General features: G+C 47.0%; 1 protein-coding gene across 1 annotated transcript in view; it reads right to left on the reverse strand.

Annotated features, from left to right (window-relative positions):
* LOC135505681 (HBS1-like protein) overlaps positions 1-22,380 on the reverse strand; it is an 82,256-nt gene that overhangs the window by 55,037 nt on the left and 4,839 nt on the right. The window contains exons 3-4 of the mRNA XM_064924724.1: positions 16,075-16,209; positions 15,670-15,933 (exon numbers count right to left, since the gene is read on the reverse strand). Of these exons, the coding sequence (XP_064780796.1) occupies positions 15,670-15,933; positions 16,075-16,209 (399 nt within the window). The remainder of the gene's footprint in view (positions 1-15,669; positions 15,934-16,074; positions 16,210-22,380) is intronic.

Here is a 22,380-nt window from a genome sequence, read left to right on the forward strand (position 1 = left end):
ATAGACATCTGGACATAGACTACAGATAGACAGAGACTACAGATAGACAGCTGGACATAGACATCTGGACATAGACAGCTGGACATAGACATCTGGACATAGACTACAGATAGATATAGACTACAGATAGACAGCTGGACATAGACATCTGGACATAGACTACAGATAGACAGAGACTACAGATAGACATCTGGACATAGACATCTGGACAGAGACTACAGATAGACAGAGACTACAGATAGACAGCTGGACATAGACATCTGGACATAGACTACAGATAGACAGCTGGACATAGACATCTGGACATAGACATCTGGACATAGACATCTGGACAGAGACTACAGATAGACAGAGACTACAGATAGACAGCTGGACATAGACATCTGGACATAGACATCTGGACAGAGACTACAGATAGACAGAGACTACAGATAGACAGCTGGACATAGACATCTGGACATAGACTACAGATAGACAGAGACTACAGATAGACAGCTGGACATAGACTACATAGACAGCTGGACATAGACATCTGGACATAGACTACAGATAGATATAGACTACAGATAGACAGCTGGACATAGACATCTGGACATAGACTACAGATAGACAGAGACTACAGATAGACAGCTGGACATAGACATCTGGACATAGACATCTGGACAGAGACTACAGATAGACAGAGACTACAGATAGACAGCTGGACATAGACAGCTGGACATAGACATCTGGACATAGACTACAGATAGACAGAGACTACAGATAGACAGCTGGACATAGACTACATATAGACAGCTGGACATAGACATCTGGACATAGACAGAGACTACAGATAGACAGCTGGACATAGACTACAGATAGACAGCTGGACATAGACTACAGATAGACAGCTGGACATAGACTACAGATAGACAGAGACTACACAGACATCTGGACAGAGACTACAGATAGACAGAGACTACAGATAGACAGCTGGACATAGACTACAGATAGACAGAGACTACACATAGACATCTGGACAGAGACTACAGATAGACAGAGACTACAGATAGACAGCTGGACATAGACATCTGGACATAGACTACAGATAGACAGAGACTACAGATAGACAGCTGGACATAGACTACATAGACAGCTGGACATAGACATCTGGACATAGACATCTGGACAGAGACTACAGATAGACAGAGACTACAGATAGACAGCTGGACATAGACAGCTGGACATAGACATCTGGACATAGACTACAGATAGACAGAGACTACAGATAGACAGCTGGACATAGACTACATATAGACAGCTGGACATAGACATCTGGACATAGACAGAGACTACAGATAGACAGCTGGACATAGACTACAGATAGACAGCTGGACATAGACTACAGATAGACAGCTGGACATAGACTACAGATAGACAGAGACTACACAGACATCTGGACAGAGACTACAGATAGACAGAGACTACAGATAGACAGCTGGACATAGACTACAGATAGACAGAGACTACACATAGACATCTGGACAGAGACTACAGATAGACAGAGACTACAGATAGACAGCTGGACATAGACAGCTGGACATAGACATCTGGACATAGACATCTGGACAGAGACTACAGATAGACAGAGACTACAGATAGACAGCTGGACATAGACATCTTGACATAGACATCTGGACAGAGACTACAGATAGACATAGACTACAGATAGACATAGACTACAGATAGACAGCTGGACATAGACATCTGGACATAGACATCTGGACAGAGACTACAGATAGACATAGACTACAGATAGACATAGACTACAGATAGACATCTGGACATAGACTACATATAGACAGCTGGACATAGACTACAGCACACACACTTGAAAGCAGATATCGTCGCCCTCGCACACAAAACTTCTACAGAATAGTCAGGTTCTCCACCTGGTAGTCAGGTTCTCCACCTGGAAGTCAGGTTCTCCACCATTCACCTGGTAATCAGGTTCTCCACCTGGTAGTCAGGTTCTCCACCTGGTAGTCAGGTTCTCCACCTGGTACTTAGGTTCTTCACCATTCACCTGGTAGTCAGGTTCTCCATTCACCTGGTAGTCAGGTTCTCCACCTGGTAGTCAGGTTCTCCACCTGGTAGTCAGGTTTTCCACCTGGTAGTCAGGTTCTCCACCTGGTAGTCAGGTTCTCCACCTGGTACTTAGGTTCTTCACCATTCACCTGGTAGTCAGGTTCTCCATTCACCTGGTAGTCAGGTTCTCCACCTGGTAGTCAGGTTCTCCACCTGGTAGTCAGGTTTTCCACCTGGTAGTCAGGTTCTCCACCTGGTAGTCAGGTTCTCCACCTGGTAGTCAGGTTCTTCACCTGGTAGTCAGGTTCTTCACCTGGTAGTCAGGTTCTTCACCTGGTAGTCAGGTTCTTCACCTGGTAGTCAGGTTCTTCACCTGGTAGTCAGGTTCTTCACCTAGTAGTCAGGTTCTTCACCTGGTAGTCAGGTTCTCTGTGTGTTTGTGTGTGTACAATCACAGTACACACACAAACAAAGACTTACACACGTGTTACACAAACACAGTAGGGATCGACATGAGTAATCCTGTACTCCAATGGACGTCAAATTCTTTAACCAAAGATGTTTATTCTTCTAAATACTGTAAACTATTCGGTGGAATGTTCGTTGGGGCTGGCTGAACGGGCAAAGTGAAATGTTGTGCCTAAATGTTCTGTTATGTTGTCTTGACGACAAAAGTTATTTTGCTTTGACTCTAGCGCTTCATTTGTAGACGTGCATTTGCAGGGCAAAAACAAATGAAAAAGCATAACAGTTGTTCTTCCTAAATTCCCTTTGCCCTCCGCGTCTCCCACTCGCTCGATTGCGTTCGGACGGCTCCCGTAAGCCTACAGAAATAAATACCTATAAAAACGTATCTGATGTGAGACACACAAGTTACAAAATGTGTTTAACTCGCCCAATTGAGACCCGTTACAAAATGTTCACTCCGATAATAACTCTGAATAAGACAGATGTGTTACCTGTCATGGTTATGATAAATGAGGCATCGTTGGCATATAGATGATACGTGTTGAAAAACTAATTCCAGTGTGGGCTTTGTGTTCTAAAAATATATATTTGTTCCATTCCAGTACTGTAGTACTCCGGAAAAAAATGATGTGAGTACTTACACAGTGAAAACATTTCCAATACACACACACACACACACACACACACACACACACACACACACACACACACACACACACACACACACACACATCCCAGAGAGAAAGAGAGGCCTGATCACAAAGAGAGAGGCCTGATCACAGAGAGAGAGAGAGAGAGGCCTGATCACAGAGAGAGAGAGAGAGGCCTGATCACAGAGAGAGAGAGAGGCCTGATCACAGAGAGAGAGAGAGGCCTGATCACAGAGAGAGAGGCCTGATCACAGAGAGAGAGGCCTGATCACAGAGAGAGAGAGAGGCCTGATCACAGAGAGAGAGGCCTGATCACAGAGAGAGAGAGAGAGGCCTGATCACAGAGAGAGGCCTGATCACAAAGAGAGAGAGAGAGAGGCCTGATCACAAAGAGAGAGGCCTGATCACAGAGAGAGAGAGAGAGAGGCCTGATCACAGAGAGAGAGGCCTGATCACAGAGAGAGAGAGAGAGAGGCCTGATCACAAAGAGAGAGGCCTGATCACAGAGAGAGAGGCCTGATCACAGAGAGAGAGGCCTGATCACAGAGAGAGAGAGGCCTGATCACAGAGAGAGAGGCCTGATCACAAAGAGAGAGAGAGAGAGGCATGATCACAGAGAGAGAGGCATGATCACAGAGAGAGAGGGAGAGAGAGAGGCATGATCACAGAGAGAGAGGCCTGATCACAGAGAGAGAGGCCTGATCACAGAGAGAGAGGCCTGATCACAGAGAGAGAGGCCTGATCACAGAGAGAGAGAGGCCTGATCACAGAGAGAGAGGCCTGATCACAAAGAGAGAGAGAGAGAGAGAGGCATGATCACAGAGAGAGAGGCATGATCACAGAGAGAGAGGGAGAGAGAGAGGCATGATCACAGAGAGAGAGGCCTGATCACAGAGAGAGAGGCCTGATCACAAAGAGAGAGAGAGAGAGAGAGAGAGAGAGGCCTGATCACAGAGAGAGAGAGAGAGGCCTGATCACAAAGAGAGAGGCCTGATCACAGAGAGAGAGAGAGGCCTGATCACAAAGAGAGAGGCCTGATCACAGAGAGAGAGGCCTGATCACAGAGAGAGAGGCCTGATCACAGAGAGAGAGGCCTGATCACAGAGAGAGAGAGAGAGGCCTGATCACAGAGAGAGAGAGGCCTGATCACAAAGAGAGAGAGAGAGGCATGATCACAGAGAGAGGCCTGATCACAGAGAGAGAGAGAGGCCTGATCACAGAGAGAGAGGCATGATCACAGAGAGAGAGAGAGAGAGAGGCATGATCACAGAGAGAGAGGCCTGATCACAGAGAGAGAGGCCTGATCACAGAGAGAGAGGCCTGATCACAAAAGAGAGAGAGAGAGAGAGGCATGATCACAGAGAGAGGCCTGATCACAGAGAGAGAGAGAGGCCTGATCACAGAGAGAGAGAGAGAGAGGCATGATCACAGAGAGAGGCCTGATCACAGAGAGAGAGAGAGGCCTGATCACAGAGAGAGAGAGAGAGGTCTGATCACAGAGAGAGAGGCCTGATCACAGAGAGAGAGGCCTGATCACAGAGAGAGAGGCCTGATCACAGAGAGAGGCCTGATCACAAAGAGAGAGAGAGAGAGAGGCCTGATCACAGAGAGAGAGAGAGAGAGAGAGGCCTGATCACAGAGAGAGAGAGAGAGAGAGAGAGAGAGGCCTGATCAGTTGAACACATTGTTTTTATTTAATTAGTGATTCATGTCAAACACTCAGACATCATTTACAGTAGGGATGACCAGGGATGTTCTCTGTTTAGTGAGTCCTCCAGATCAGAGGCAGTAGAGATGACCAGATATGTTCTCTGTTTAGTGAGTCCTCCAGATCAGAGGCAGTAGGGATGACCAGGGATGTTCTCTGTTTAGTGAGTCCTCCAGATCAGAGGCAGTAGGGATGACCAGGGATGTTCTCTGTTTAGTGAGTCCTCCAGATCAGAGGCAGTAGGGATGACCAGGGATGTTCTCTGTTTAGTGAGTCCTCCAGATCAGAGGCAGTAGGGATGACCAGGGATGTTCTCTGTTTAGTGAGTCCTCCAGATCAGAGGCAGTAGGGATGACCAGGGATGTTCTCTGTTTAGTGAGTCCTCCAGATCAGAGGCAGTAGGGATGACCAGGGATGTTCTCTGTTTAGTGATTCCTCCAGATCAGAGGCAGTAGAGATGACCAGAGATGTTCTCTGTTTAGTGATTCCTCCAGATCAGAGGCAGTAGAGATGACCAGAGATGTTCTCTGTTTAGTGAGTCCTCCAGATCAGAGGCAGTAGGGATGACCAGGAATGTTCTCTGTTTAGTGAGTCCTCCAGATCAGAGGCAGTAGGGATGACCAGGGATGTTCTCTGTTTAGTGAGTCCTCCAGATCAGAGGCAGTAGGGATGACCAGGGATGTTCTCTGTTTAGTGAGTCCTCCAGATCAGAGGCAGTAGGGATGACCAGGGATGTTCTCTTTAAATGTGTGAATTGGACCATTTTCCTGTCCTGTTAATTATTCACAATGTAACAAACACTTTTGGGTGTCAGGTCAAATGTATGAAGTAAAAAGTACATACTTTTCTTTAGGAATATAGTGAACTAAAAGTAAAAGTTGTCAAAAATATAAAAAGTAAAGATACCTCAAAAAACAAATAAAATAGTAAATAGTACTTTAAAGTATTTTTAAACCATTAATGTGTGAAACTATGTAGTTTATATTAGTAGGGACCGGAAGTAGAATATATATAATAGTACAAGAATAGTAAACTAACAAACATTTGACCAACTGGGGATGTTGTTAGTCCCCACAAGGTCAAATCCTACTTCAAGGTGGTTTTTAGGGTTAAGGTTAGAATCAGTGTTAAAATTAGGTTTAGAATTGGTATCAGAGTTAGAATTCGGTTTAAGAGTTAGGTTAAGGTTAGGTTTTGGGGTTAAGGTTAGGGAGAATAGGACTTTGAATGGCTATAAATTGTGTGTCCCGACAAGGTTAGTGAAACAATTGTGTGTCATGGGAAAAACTCCAGGTGTCCTCTAAACGCAAACGTCCCCCCCCCCCCACACAGACACACACGCACACACACACACACACACACACACACAGGTGCTGAGCCAGAACAATGGTTAAGTGACATATTTCCAATAGCAGCTGCACAACCCCCTCAAGTCTATATCATTATTCTTTCCGTCTAAACGTGAAGGGATATATCTTATATTCCTTGAAGAGCTACCGTAAAAAAAATAGATTTACACTCAAAAAAGATGATAAGAATATACCAAAACCAACAAAAATCCACTGTTTCTGATTACAAAAAAATAAACTCCAATCTTTTTTTCTCTCTCTCAATAAAATTGTCAGAATACTTTCAAAAAGCAGTTTTGGGAAATCCACTTCCTTAGCACCTCCAGGGTGAAGCTTCCCCTCAAACCTTAACCATTAGTGGAGAAAATGCATAACTGACCCGAGATCAGCATGTAGGCGTCTTTACCCTACTCTCTAGAACAATGTGAGGTAGCACAGCAACTGGCAGTCCACTTCCTTAGCAACCTATACTCGGGGTGAAGGCCTTCTTCTCATTGGCTCGTACAATGAGTGTCGAAAGGTGAAGGGTGGAGCTCCAGGGCCTAGTTTGAAGAGAGGAATATCCTACCAAATCAAATGTTATTGGTCACATACACATGTTTAGCAGATGTTATGGCAGGTGTTTCTTGCTCCAACAGTGCAGTAATATCGAACAATTTCACAACTATGCACAATATTCACAAATAAAGTAAAGGAATTAAGAATATATCAATATATGGACGAGCAATGTCAGAGCCGCAAAGACTAAGATACAATAGAATACAGTATATACATATGAAATGAGTGAAGCAGTATGTAAACAATTAAATTATTAAAATGACCAGTGACCAGTGATTCCATGTCTATGTATACAGGACAGCAGCCTCTAAGTTGCAGGGTTGAGTAACCGGGTGTAGCTGGGTGGTAGCCAGCTAGTGATGGCTGTTTGACAGTCTGATGGCCTTGAGATAGAAGCTGTTTTTCAGTCTCTCGGTCCCAGCTTTGGTGCACCTGTACTGACCTTGCCTTCTGGATGATAGCAGGGTGAACAGGCAGTGGCTCAGGTGGTTGTTGTCCTTGATGATCTTTTTGGCCTTCCTGTGACATTGAGTGTTGTAGGTGTCCTGGAGTGCAGGTAGTTTGCCCCCGGTGATGTGTTGGAGAGCCCTGCGGTTGCAGGAGGTACAGTTGCCGTACCAGGCGGGGATGCAGCCCGACAAGATGCTCTCAATTGTGAATTTGTAATGGTTTGTGAGGGTTTTAGGTGCCAAGGCAAATTTCTTCAGCCTCCTGAATTTCTTCACCACACGGTCTGTGTGGGTGGAATCTGGGGGGTAATCTGCTATTTCCTGAAGTCCACGATCAGCTCCAGGTTATTTTCCTGGCACCGCACTCCCAGAGCCCTCACCTCCTCCCGTAGGCTGTCACGTCATTGTTGGTAATCAGGCCTACTGTGTGTCGTCTGCAAAGTTGATGTTTGAGTTGGAGGTGCGTGTGGACATCCAGTCATGGGTGAACAGGGAGTACAGGAGGGGGCTGAGAACACACCCTTGTGGGGCCCCAGTGTTGAGGATCAGCGAAGTGGAGGTGTTGTTACCTACCCTCACCACCTGGGGGCGATGGCGTTTCAGTGTGATGGCGTTTGCATCGTCTGTGGATCTATTGGGGCGGGTCTAGTGTGTCAGGTAGGGTCGAGGTGATATGATCCTTGACTAGCCTCTCAAAGTACTTCATGATGACAGAAGTGAGTGCTACGGGACGATAGTCATTTAGTTCAGTTACCTTTGCCTTCTTGGGAACAGGAACTATGGTGGCCATGTTGAAGCATGTGGCGACAGCAGACTGGGATAGGGAGAGATTGAATATGTCCGTAAACACACCAGCCAGCTGGTCTGCGCTCTGAGGACGCGGCTGGGGATGCCGTCTGGGCTGGCAGCCTTGCGAGGGTTAACACGTTTAAATGTCACGTCAGCCATGGAGAAGGAGAGCCCACAGTCCTTGGGAGTGGGCTGCGTCGATGACACTGTGTAATCCTCAAAGCGGGCGAAGAAGGTGTTTAGCTTGTCCGGGAGCAAGACGTCGGTGTCCGTGACGTGGCTGGTTTTCCCTTTATAATCCATGATTGTCTGCCACATGTCTGAGTCGTTGAATTGAGACTCAACTTCGTCTCTGTACTGACGGTTTGTCTGTTTGATTGCCTTACGGAGGGAAGAACTGCACTGTTTGTATTCGTCCATATTCCCAGTCACTTTGCTGTGGTTAAATGGGGTGGTTCGCGCTTTCAGTTTTGAACTGATGGAAAGCTGCCATCTTTCCACGTTTTCTGCTTTGTCACTTCTCAGACAGCACCAAAGTGGCTCCTCACTGGAGTGAAGCCTGCTTTTATAAGACCAGTCAGTACGCAACAAATGACAATTCTAAATTGAATCCTGTGTTAAAAAAAATTGGTGGCTACGATTTAAAATAAATGTATTTCTCTTATCTCAACTCGAAAAGTGCACCTCCCATTCAGATGCATAGGCAAAAGCCTCCCTACCGTCACCCTCAAGTTTACAATGTGAGCTGGAGGCAGTATAACGGAACATGAACTAGAGGCAGTATAATGGAATGTGAACTAGAGGCAGTATGATGGAATGTGAACTAGAGGCAGTATGTCATGTGAGCTAGAGGGAGTATAATGTCATGTGAACTAGAGGCAGTATAATGGAATGTGAACTAGAGGCAGTATGTCATGTGAGCTAGAGGCAGTATAATGTCATGTGAACTAGAGGCAGTATAATGGAATGTGAACTAGAGGCAGTATAATGGAATGTGAACTAGAGGCAGTATAATGGAATGTGAACTAGAGGCAGTATAATGTCATGTGAACTAGAGGCAGTATAATGTCATGTGAACTAGAGTCAGTATAATGTCATGTGAACTAGAGTCAGTATAATGTCATGTGAACTAGAGGCAGTATAATGGAATGTGAACTAGAGGCAGTATGTCATGTGAACTAGAGGCAGTATAATGGAATGTGAACTAGAGGCAGTATAATGTCATGTGAACTATAGGCAGTATAAAGTCATGTGAACTAGAGGCAGTATAATGGAATGTGAACTAGAGGCAGTATAATGGAATGTGAACTAGAGGCAGTATAATGTCATGCGAACTAGAGGCAGTATAATGTCATGCGAACTAGAGGCAGTATAATGTCATGTGAACTAGAGGCAGTATAATGGCATGTGAACTAGAGGCAGTATAATGGAATGTGAACTAGAGGCAGTATAATGTCATGTGAACTAGAGGCAGTATAATGGAATGTGAACTAGAGGCAGTATAATGGAATGTGAACTAGAGGCAGTATAATGTCATGTGAACTAGAGGCAGTATAATGTCATGTGAACTAGAGGCAGTATGTCATGTGAACTAGAGTCAGTATAATGTCATGTGAACTAGAGTCAGTATAATGGAATGTGAACTAGAGGCAGTATAATGGAATGTGAACTAGAGGCAGTATAATGGAATGTGAACTAGAGGCAGTATAATGGAATGTGAACTAGAGGCAGTATAATGTCATGTGAACTAGAGGCAGTATGTCATGTGAACTAGAGGCAGTATAATGGAATGTGAACTATACTCAGTATAATGGAATGTGAACTAGAGGCAGTATAATGGAATGTGAACTAGAGGCAGTATAATGGAATGTGAACTAGAGGCAGTATGTCATGTGAACTAGAGGCAGTATGTCATGTGAACTAGAGGCAGTATGTCATGTGAACTAGAGGCAGTATAACGTATAATGAGAGGAAGATACAAAGCGAGAGGTTTCACTCTCTCCAAAATAAGTCCAATGCGTATCTAAGGGTTTATTATGGGCCTAAGTGTGTCGCCTGCCCTCCCGCCTTCAGACTCACCCCATTGTTAGGGCTGAAACACAAGCATCTCCTCATTATATACTATCTCTGATAGTATTTTCTGTTGGTCATGTCATTTTACTGTTTGAATTTATGTTACCGTTTACTGAGCGGTTAATGAGGGTCAGTTAGCCGTTAACTGAGCGGTTAATGAGGGTCAGTTAGTCGTTAACTGAACGGTTAATGAGGGTCAGTTAGAGGTTTACTGAACGGTTAATGAGGGTCAGTTAGTCGTTAACTAAACGGTTAATGAGGGTCAGTTAGTCGTTAACTGAACGGTTAATGAGGGTCAGTTAGTCGTTAACTGAACGGTTAATGAGGGTCAGTTAGTCGTTAACTGAACGGTTAATGAGGGTCAGTTAGTCGTTAACTGAACGGTTAATGAGGGTCAGTTAGTCGTTTACTGAACGGTTAATGAGGGTCAGTTAGTCGTTTACTGAGCGGTTAATGAGGGTCAGTTAGTCGTTTACTGAACGGTTAATGAGGGTCAGTTAGTCGTTAACTGAACGGTTAATGAGGGTCAGTTAGTCGTTAACTGAACGGTTAATGAGGGTCAGTTAGCCGTTTACTGAGGGTCAGTTAGTCGTTAACTGAACGGTTAATGAGGGTCAGTTAGCCGTTAACTGAACGGTTAATGAGGGTCAGTTAGTCGTTTACTGAACGTTTAATGAGGGTCAGTTAGTCGTTTACTGAACGGTTAATGAGGGTCAGTTAGTCGTTTACTGAACGGTTAATGAGGGTCAGTTAGTCGGAACCAAATTTGACCGATAATTGGCATCCCTAGTTTCTTTAACAAGCACTTTTAATTTCAAACTGAACCTCTCTGCCGTTTCTGAACCAGACCTTTGAATACTATTTCAAATCATTTCAAATACTTTATCTGAGCTTGATTGAGCTTGCCTGGCGCAATGGAACCAATAAAGCAGTCAAAAAAACGAACCATTGGCATGAAAACGAAATAGGCTATTCCAGAGTTGAGTCATAGCCTCCGTGGCTACAGAGACAAATAAGTCTGAATTAATATCTCAATCTCAAACATGAACAACAAAACACATACAGCACCAGTCAAACGTTGACACCTAGTCATTCCAGGATTTGTACTATGTTCTACATTGTAGAATAATAATGAAGACATCAACACTATGAAATAACACAATATGGAATCATGTAGTAACCAAAAAAGTGTTAAATACATCAAAATATATTTTTATATTTGAGATTCTTCAAAGTAGCCACCCTTTGCCTTGATGACAGCTTTGCACACTCTTGGCCTTCTCTTTCCTAGTTTTGATGTCTTCACTATTATTCTACAACCCTTGAATGAGTAGGTGTGTCCAAACTTGTAACGGGAAAGTAAAATAACATTCGATTGGTAGCAAGAATTTTGTAAACAAATTGTTCTTGAAAACTAAGTTTTGAATCCAGCGTTGTTTCGAAAATCTCTTCCCTCCTATTTTGCTATCCATATGTCACAGCTGTACATTTTTTATCCTTAAATGAAACTGGTATACTTTTCTACTTATCACAGATTTCTTTAACCAATGATGGTCTTTACTGCAGGGCTGACCAACAAGATCCTTACTTTGTCCCCCTTCTACTTTCCTGCTCCATTTTAGCTGTGATGCTGCAATTCGTTGGTTGTAATTTTGGGTAGAGCAGACATTTCCATATATATGTTTGTTAGCTGCATGTGTAACATAACTATACCAGTCCCTGTTATGATATTATTTACAAAGATTACAGTTTTTTTTATTTATCAATTAGTATATTTGAGTTTAAACAGAATATTTGTTGTGTCTTTTCTGGTGGACTAAACTGAAATTGCAACTAACTTTCTATGACATGTTTAAAAAAATATATATATATTTTGGAGATGATTTCATTTTCAAATAACCAAAAGTGAGAGGTTGTAATCTGAATAAAGGGAACAAGGCCATTCTTACTAACCTGCGAGAGAACCAGTTCTGATTTAAGTCGAACTTCTGTATGACGAAGCCTTTAGTGAGGTCACAATGGTCGAGTGCTTTAGTATATAAAATGTCTGGCCTCACAATTCATACTCATGATACAAATAATAAGAAGTAGGCCTGTTTAAATTGTTTCTGGTTCCCCTCCCGGTTTCTTCTGTTCCTCGACACAATCCTGTTTCGGCACTCTACGGACAATTCCTTTCGACCTCATGGCTTGGTTTTTGCTCTGACATGGACTGTTAACTGTGGGACCTTATATAGACAGGTGTGCCTTTCCAAATCATGTCCAATCAATTGAATTTACCACAGGTGGACTCCTATCAAGTTGTAGAAACATCTCAAGCATGATCAGTGGAAACAGGATGCACCTGAGCTCAATTTCGAGTCTCGTAGCAAAGGGCCTGAATACTTATGTAAATAAGGGATTTCTGTTTTTTATTTGCAATACATTAGCAAAAAAAACAACTGTTTTCACTTTGTCATTACGGGGTACCGTGATGTCATTACGGGGTACCGTGATGTCATTACGGGGTACCGTGATGTCATTACGGGGTACCGTGATGTCATTACGGGGTACCGTGATGTCATTACGGGGTACCGTGATGTCATTACGGGGTACCGTGATGTCATTACGGGGTATTGTGATGACATTACGGGGTATTGTGATGTGTGGATTGGAGCGGATTTGTATTTATTTAATCCACGTTAGAATAACTAACGTGACAAAAAGTGGAAAAAGTCAAGAGGTCTGAAAACTTTCTGAAGGCAACGTACTAAAAACATGTTGCATATATTAATTTCTACAATGAACAAATAAAAAGTGTTAATGTTGGCAGTTTATGCGAAGGACCATCACCTTCAACCAGGATCGGCATTACGAACATTTTAGCAAACAATTGTGATTCATCCTATTTTGTCCCTAACATCATTACCCCTTAGCAACAGATGTGGAATATACACACACACGAACACACACTCTCTCTCCCCACAAACAACCACAAGCTCAGATGTTTAACACTTGGTCCACCCCCGAGCCCAACTCAAGACAAGACTTGATGTGTGAATGCACATGGAGTTGTAGCTGTTTGAGACGGCATGCAACATGGATACAACATGGAGCACGAATGGAGAGATTTAATTAACCAATGCCAAGTCCTTCCCCTCAACGCCCACACGCTGGTCCCCCGTTGTCAACCCATCTCCCCAAGCACCTCTGTGCAGTCAGACCTTTGATTATGGCTGTGCCACCAGGGCCACAATAATATGCCCCCTCTCTGATTGTCCTAGTGTGACCCCCCCTCTCTGATTGTCCTAGTGTGACCCCCCCTCTCTGATAGTCCTAGTGTGACCCCCCCCCTCTCTGATTGTCCTAGTGTGAATCCCCCCCCTCTCTGATTGTCCTAGTGTGACCCCCCCTCCCTCTCTGATAGCCCTAGTGTGACCCCCCTCTCTGATAGTCCTAGTGTGACCCCCCCCTCTCTGATTGTCCTAGTGTGACCCCCCCCTCTCTGATTGTGCTAGTGTGACCCCCCTCTCTGATTGTCCTAGTGTGACCCCCCTCTCTGATTGTCCTAGTGTGACCCCCCTCTCTGATTGTCCTAGTGTGACCCCCCCCTCTCTGATTGTCCTAGTGTGACCCCCTCTCTGATTGTGCTAGTGTGACCCCCCTCTCTGATTGTCCTAGTGTGACCCCCCTCTCTGATTGTCCTAGTGTGACCCCCTCTCTGATTGTCCTAGTGTGACCCCCCTCTCTGATTGTCCTAGTGTGACCCCCCTCTCTGATTGTCCTAGTGTGACCCCCTCTCTGATTGTCCTAGTGTGAATCCCCCTCTCTGATTGTCCTAGTGTGACCGCCCCCCTCCCAACCTGATTGTCCTAGTGTGACCCCCCTCTGATTGTCCTAGTGTGACCCCCCTCTCTGATAGCCCTAGTGTGACCCCCCTCCCTCTCTGATTGTCCTAGTGTGACCCCCTCCCTCTCTGATTGTCCTAGTGTGACCCCCCTCTCTGATAGCCCTAGTGTGACCCCCCTCTCTGATAGCCCTAGTGTGAATCCCCCTCTCTGATTGTCCTAGTGTGACCCCCCTCTCTGATAGCCCTAGTGTGACCCCCCCCCCTCCCTCTCTGATTGTCCTAGTGTGACCCCCTCCCTCTCTGATTGTCCTAGTGTGACCCCCCTCTCTGATAGCCCTAGTGTGACCCCCCTCTCTGATAGCCCTAGTGTGAATCCCCCCCTCTCTGATTGTCCTAGTGTGACCCCCTCTCTGATAGCCCTAGTGTGACCCCCCCTCTCTGATTGTCCTAGTGTGACCCCCCCCTCCCTCTCTGATTGTCCTAGTGTGACCCCCTCCCTCTCTGATTGTCCTAGTGTGACCCCCCTCCCTCTCTGATTGTCCTAGTGTGACCCCCCTCCCTCTCTGATTGTCCTAGTGTGACCCCCTCCCTCTCTGATTGTCCTAGTGTGACCCCCCCCCTCTGATTGTCCTAGTGTGACCCCCTCTCTGATAGCCCTAGTGTGACCCCCTCTCTGATAGCCCTAGTGTGACCCCCTCCCTCTCTGATAGCCCTAGTGTGAATCCCCCTCTCTGATAGTCCTAGTGTGACCCCCCCTCTCTGATAGCCCTAGTGTGACCACCCCCTCTCTGATAGTCCTAGTGTGACCCCCCTCCCTCTCTGATAGCCCTAGTGTGACCCCCCTCTCTGATAGTCCTAGTGTGACCCCCCCTCTCTGATTGTCCTAGTGTGAATCCCCCCTCTCTGATTGTCCTAGTGTGAATCCCCCCTCTCTGATTGTCCTAGTGTGAACCCCCTCTCTGATTGTCCTAGTGTGAATCCCCCCCTCCCTCTCTGATTGTCCTAGTGTGACCCCCCCCTCCCTCTCTGATAGTCCTAGTGTGACCCCCCTCTCTGATAGTCCTAGTGTGACCCCCTCTCTGATAGCCCTAGTGTGACCCCCCTCTCTGATTGTCCTAGTGTGACCCCCCCTCTCTGATAGTCCTAGTGTGACCCCCCTCTCTGATAGCCCTAGTGTGACCCCCCCTCTCTGATAGCCCTAGTGTGACCCCCCCTCTCTGATAGTCCTAGTGTGACCCCCCCCCCTCTCTGATTGTCCTAGTGTGACCCCCCCTCTCTGATTGTCCTAGTGTGACCCCCCCCTCTCCAAGGGTAACTGCAGCTAGTGTTCCTGGCACTGTCACTACCTGGGTGGGGGTCTATTTCAACCTGTCATATTGCTCCTTGTAGGCGACTGTCTAATTGGTCTCAATACATTTCACGATGTGTCGCCTCACGTGAGCAGCGATGTGTCCCATCTGTCATTATTACTGGGTAAGCGTTAGACTAAGCCTAACCAATATTTACAGCTTTAGGTGGTATTAATCTCTAGGAGTTGATCCATCGTCACTATTGTGAAATATTTTTTTATATTTAAAAAAAAAGTTAATTAAGGAAAGATTTGAACTGAGAAAGCTGATTTTCGGCCGTTGTTGAAAAGATGCATCGTTAAAATTCCCTGTAAGTCTAAATTGGCCATCTGGAAACCGAGCCCTGGTCCGATGTGGTCACTGCTCTAGTCCAGGCATACCTTTCTCTGGTCGCGGTGCAGCTGAGGCTTCCTGATTGGCTCTTGGTACAACTGCTGTCTCCTTATTTGCTCTCTGCGGCAGCGGTGCGTCATTATTGGTCCTGGCGTCCAGGGGCGGCAGCCCGGCGCTCTCGACTGAGAGAACGGCGTCCAAGGCTCTCTGAGGGTCGAAGGCGCACCGCAAGGCAGCCTGGGTAAGGACCGACTCTGGCACGGCATCACCCAGCACCGCACGCATCAGGTCCAGACACGAGTACAACTTGCCTGTGGAGACACACACACACACACACACACACACACACACACACACACACACACACACACACACACACACACACTGTTAATTCAGGGGTTCCAATAAGAGTTGAATCATGTTACAACTGGGGGTTGGGGGGTTAAGGGTACCTTGGTCCAGGGGGTTGAGGTTGTGTGTGAGGGTGGGAGAGGTGTGTATGGCCTCCTCTTCCTCCATCTCCTCCTCCTCTAGGGGTGGCTCAACGTTGGGTCTCTCCTGCCTGCTGGAGTAGATGAACTGGGCTGCTGTGGACACCACAGAACACACACACACGACGGATCACTCAACAGCCAATCACAGTGCTTGGCAATGTCAACAATGTGTCACACCCAGTGTTCTGATGCAGTGGCCTTTTAGAGACCAGGAGAACGATGCTACTGACAGATGCTGTAAGTCTAGTCAGAAGATAACAGATTCATTACCAACAACAGGTACAAAGTACAGCAAAATGTCATCACGTTTTGAAGTCAACTTTTCTCTCTTTGTCTAACAACACTTTACTGAATCGAGCAAAGAAGTTGTGGGTCAGAGTGCAGTATTAATTTAGCTTCATAGCACACACGTTTTGGTTAGCACGTTTCTCACACCGGCTTCAGCCAAGGAGGGAGCAGGCCTGCCAAGGGGGGAGCAGGTCTGCAAAGGAGGGAGCAGGCCTGCCAAGGAGGGAGCAGGCCAACCAAGGAGGGAGCAGGCCTGCCAAGGAGGGAGCAGGCCAACCAAGGAGGGAGCAGGCCAACCAAGGAGGGAGCAGGCCAGCCAAGGAGGGAGCAGGCCTGCCAAGGAGGGAGCAGGCCTGCCAAGGAGGGAGCAGGCCTACCAAGGAGGGAGCAGGCCTGCCAAGGAGGGAGCAGGCCTGCAAAGGAGGGAGCAGGCCAACCAAGGAGGGAGCAGGCCTGCCAAGGAGGGAGCAGGCCAACCAAGGAGGGAGCAGGCCAACCAAGGAGGGAGCAGGCCAACCAAGGAGGGAGCAGGCCTGCCAAGGAGGGAGCAGGCCTGCCAAGGAGGGAGCAGGCCTACCAAGGAGGGAGCAGGCCTGCAAAGGAGGGAGCAGGCCTGCCAAGGAGGGAGCAGGCCTGCCAAGGAGGGAGCAGGCCTACCAAGGAGGGAGCAGGCCTGCCAAGGAGGGAGCAGGCCTACCAAGGAGGGAGCAGGCCTACCAAGGAGGGAGCAGGCCTACCAAGGAGGGAGCAGGCCTGCTAAGGCAACAGCAGGAGGGTTTCCTAACAACACGTGCCACGGAGGGAGACGCGACAATAGTTAGAAAACACCAGGAGGGTCTCCTAGCAACACGTGCCATGGAGGGAGATGCGACAATAGTTAGGAAACACCAGGAGGGTCTCCTAGCAACACATGCCACGGAGGGAGACGCGACAATAGTTAGGAAACACCAGGAGGGTCTCCTAGCAACACGTGCCACGGAGGGAGACGCGACAATAGTTAGAAAACACCAGGAGGGTCTCCTAGCAACACGTGCCACGGAGGGAGACGCGACAATAGTTAGGAAACACCAGGAGGGTCTCCTAGCAACACATGCCACGGAGGGAGACGCGACAATAGTTAGAAACACCAGCAGGAGGGTCTCCTAGCAACACGTGCCACGGAGGGAGACGCGACAATAGTTAGGAAACACCAGGAGGGTCTCCTAGCAACACATGCCACGGAGGGAGACGCGACAATAGTTAGGAAACACCAGGAGGGTCTCCTAGCAACACATGCCACGGAGGGAGACGCGACAATAGTTAGGAAACACCAGCAGGAGGGTTTCCTAGCAACACATGCCACGGAGGGAGACGCGACAATAGTTAGGAAACACCAGCAGGAGGGTTTCCTAGCAACACGTGCCACGGAGGGAGACGCGACAATAGTTAGGAAACACCAGCAGGAGGGTTTCCTAGCAACACATGCCACGGAGGGAGACGCGACAATAGTTAGGAAACACCAGGAGGGTCTCCTAGCAACACGTGCCACGGAGGGAGACGCGACAATAGTTAGAAAACACCAGGAGGGTCTCCTAGCAACACGTGCCACGGAGGGAGACGCGACAATAGTTAGGAAACACCAGGAGGGTCTCCTAGCAACACATGCCACGGAGGGAGACGCGACAATAGTTAGGAAACACCAGGAGGGTCTCCTAGCAACACATGCCACGGAGGGAGACGCGACAATAGTTAGGAAACACCAGCAGGAGGGTTTCCTAGCAACACATGCCACGGAGGGAGACGCGACAATAGTTAGGAAACACCAGCAGGAGGGTTTCCTAGCAACACGTGCCACGGAGGGAGACGCGACAATAGTTAGGAAACACCAGGAGGGTCTCCTAGCAACACGTGCCACGGAGGGAGACGCGACAATAGTTAGAAAACACCAGGAGGGTCTCCTAGCAACACGTGCCACGGAGGGAGACGCGACAATAGTTAGGAAACACCAGGAGGGTCTCCTAGCAACACATGCCACGGAGGGAGACGCGACAATAGTTAGAAACACCAGGAGGGTCTCCTAGCAACACGTGCCACGGAGGGAGACGCGACAATAGTTAGGAAACACCAGGAGGGTCTCCTAGCAACACATGCCACGGAGGGAGACGCGACAATAGTTAGGAAACACCAGGAGGGTCTCCTAGCAACACATGCCACGGAGGGAGACGCGACAATAGTTAGGAAACACCAGCAGGAGGGTTTCCTAGCAACACATGCCACGGAGGGAGACGCGACAATAGTTAGGAAACACCAGCAGGAGGGTTTCCTAGCAACACGTGCCACGGAGGGAGACGCGACAATAGTTAGGAAACACCAGCAGGAGGGTTTCCTAGCAACACATGCCACGGAGGGAGACGCGACAATAGTTAGGAAACACCAGCAGGAGGGTTTCCTAGCAACACGTGCCACGGAGGGAGACGCGACAATAGTTAGGAAACACCAGCAGGAGGGTTTCCTAGCAACACGTGCCACGGAGGGAGACGCGACAATAGTTAGGAAACACCAGCAGGGTCTCCTAGCAACACGTGCCACGGAGGGAGACGCGACAATAGTTAGGAAACACCAGGAGGGTCTCCTAGCAACACATGCCACGGAGGGAGACGCGACAATAGTTAGAAAACACCAGGAGGTCTCCTAGCAACACATGCCACGGAGGGAGACACGACAATAGTTAGAAAACACCAGGAGGGTCTCCTAGCAACACGTGCCACGGAGGGAGACACGACAATAGTTAGGAAACACCAGCAGGAGGGTTTCCTAGCAACACGTGCCACGGAGGGAGACGCGACAATAGCTAGGAAACACCAGGAGGGTCTCCTAGCAACACATGCCACGGTGGGAGACGCGACAATAGTTAGGAAACAACAGGAGGGTCTCCTAGCAACACGTGCCACGGAGGGAGACGCGACAATAGTTAGGAAACACCAGCAGGAGGGTCTCCTAGCAACACATGCCACGAAGGGAGACACGACAATAGTTAGGAAACACCAGCAGGAGGGTCTCCTAGCAACACATGCCACGAAGGGAGACACGACAATAGTTAGGAAACACCAGCAGGAGGGTCTCCTAGCAACACATGCCACGAAGGGAGACACGACAATAGTTAGGAAACACCAGGAGGGTCTCCTAGCAACACATGCCACGGAGGGAGACGCGACAATAGTTAGGAAACACCAGGAGGGTCCCCTAGCAACACATGCCACGGAGGGAGACACGACAATAGTTAGAAAACACCAGGAGGGTCTCCTAGCAACACGTGCCACGGAGGGAGACGCGACAATAGTTAGGAAACACCAGCAGGAGGGTTTCCTAGCAACACGTGCCACGGAGGGAGACGCGACAATAGCTAGGAAACACCAGGAGGGTCTCCTAGCAACACATGCCACGGAGGGAGACGCGACAATAGTTAGGAAACAACAGGAGGGTCTCCTAGCAACACGTGCCACGGAGGGAGACGCGACAATAGTTAGGAAACACCAGCAGGAGGGTCTCCTAGCAACACATGCCACGAAGGGAGACACGACAATAGTTAGGAAACACCAGGAGGGTCTCCTAGCAACACATGCCACGAAGGGAGACACGACAATAGTTAGGAAACACCAGCAGGAGGGTCTCCTAGCAACACATGCCACGAAGGGAGACACGACAATAGTTAGGAAACACCAGGAGGGTCTCCTAGCAACACATGCCACGGAGGGAGACGCGACAATAGTTAGGAAACACCAGGAGGGTCCCCTAGCAACACGTGCCACGGAGGGAGACGCGACAATAGTTAGGAAACACCAGCAGGAGGGTTTCCTAGCAACACGTGCCACGGAGGGAGACGCGACAATAGCTAGGAAACACCAGGAGGGTCTCCTAGCAACACATGCCACGGAGGGAGACGCGACAATAGTTAGGAAACACCAGGAGGGTCTCCTAGCAACACGTGCCATGGAGGGAGACGCGACAATAGTTAGGAAACACCAGCAGGAGAGTCTCCTAGCAACACATGCCACGAAGGGAGACACGACAATAGTTAGGAAACACCAGCAGGAGGGTCTCCTAGCAACACATGCCACGAAGGGAGACACGACAATAGTTAGGAAACACCAGCAGGAGGGTCTCCTAGCAACACGTGCCACGGAGGGAGACACATACATACATATATATATATATAGATAGCTAGGAAACCCCACTGTATATATATAGATATATATTATCCATAGCTAGGAAACCCCACTGTATATATATAGATATATATTATCCATAGCTAGGAAACCCCACTGTATATATATAGATATATATTATCCATAGCTAGGAAACCTCACTGTATATATATAGATATATATTATCCATAGCTAGGAAACCCCACTGTATATATATAGATATATATTATCCATAGCTAGGAAACCCCACTGTATATATATAGATATATATTATCCATAGCTAGGAAACCCCACTGTATATATATAGATATATATTATCCATAGCTAGGAAACCCCACTGTATATATATAGATATATATTATCCATAGCTAGGAAACCCCACTGTATATATATAGATATATATTATCCATAGCTAGAAACCCCACTGTATATATATAGATATATATTATCCATAGCTAGAAACCCCACTGTATATATATAGATATATATTATCCATAGCTAGGAAACCCCACTGTATATATATAGATATATATTATCCATAGCTAGGAAACCCCACTGTATATATATAGATATATATTATCCATAGCTAGGAAACCCCACTGTATATATATAGATATATATTATCCATACAGCTCTCTTTTTTTTCTTAATTTCTTTTTCTTTCTTTTTGGACATAATTTTTTAAAATCAGCTCCGTGTGATTTTACTTTTGGAAATCGGTCCCACACTATTCCCACGCATAACAGAGAGATATGTGATCGCATATAAAATGTAAGCAAGGTTTGAAATGATGTTTTAGTCAAATATCTCTGTTTGGGCTTTTTGCAGTCAAAAAACACTAATACTGATATGAATGAATCTAGTTGAGGATCCTTGATTTAAGGTTACACATTGTGTTTTATTATTACGTGATTTTACTTTTCTATTATTTCTCTATTTTCCTTCTCTCTGCGTGGTTGTGAAGGGCCCGTAAGTCAGCATTTCACTGTTAGTCCACACCTGCTGTTTACCAAGCATGTGACAAATAACATGTTGACTGGATTTGACAGCGTAGAGTCCTAGGGTAGTGTGACAGACCTCCTGTAGCAGGGGAGATACACTATAAAGAACATGTGTACTGTACTAGGGTAGTGTGACAGACCTCCTGTAGCAGGGGAGATACACTATAAAGAACATGTGTACTGTACTAGGGTAGTGTGACAGACCTCCTGTAGCAGGGGGAGATACACTATAAAGAACATGTGTACTGTACTAGGGTAGTGTGACAGACCTCCTGTAGCAGGGGAGATACACTATAAAGAACATGTGTACTGTACTAGGGTAGTGTGACAGACCTCCTGTAGCAGGGGAGATACACTATAAACAACATGTGTACTGTACTAGGGTAGTGTGACAGACCTGTAGCAGGGGAGATACACTATAAAGAACATGTACTGTACTAGGGTAGTGTGACAGACCTCCTGTAGCAGGGGAGATACACTATAAAGAACATGTGTACTGTACTAGGGTAGTGTGACAGACCTCCTGTAGCAGGGGAGATACACTATAAAGAACATGTGTACTGTACTAGGGTAGTGTGACAGACCTCCTGTAGCAGGGGAGATACACTATAAAGAACATGTGTACTGTACTAGGGTAGTGTGACAGACCTGTAGCAGGGGAGATACACTATAAAGAACATGTGTACTGTACTAGGGTAGTGTGACAGACCTCCTGTAGCAGGGGAGATACACTATAAAGAACATGTGTACTGTACTAGGGTAGTGTGACAGACCTCCTGTAGCAGGGGAGA

Source organism: Oncorhynchus masou, chromosome 19 (assembly GCF_036934945.1).
Source record: "Oncorhynchus masou masou isolate Uvic2021 chromosome 19, UVic_Omas_1.1, whole genome shotgun sequence".
Taxonomy (NCBI): domain Eukaryota; kingdom Metazoa; phylum Chordata; class Actinopteri; order Salmoniformes; family Salmonidae; genus Oncorhynchus; species Oncorhynchus masou.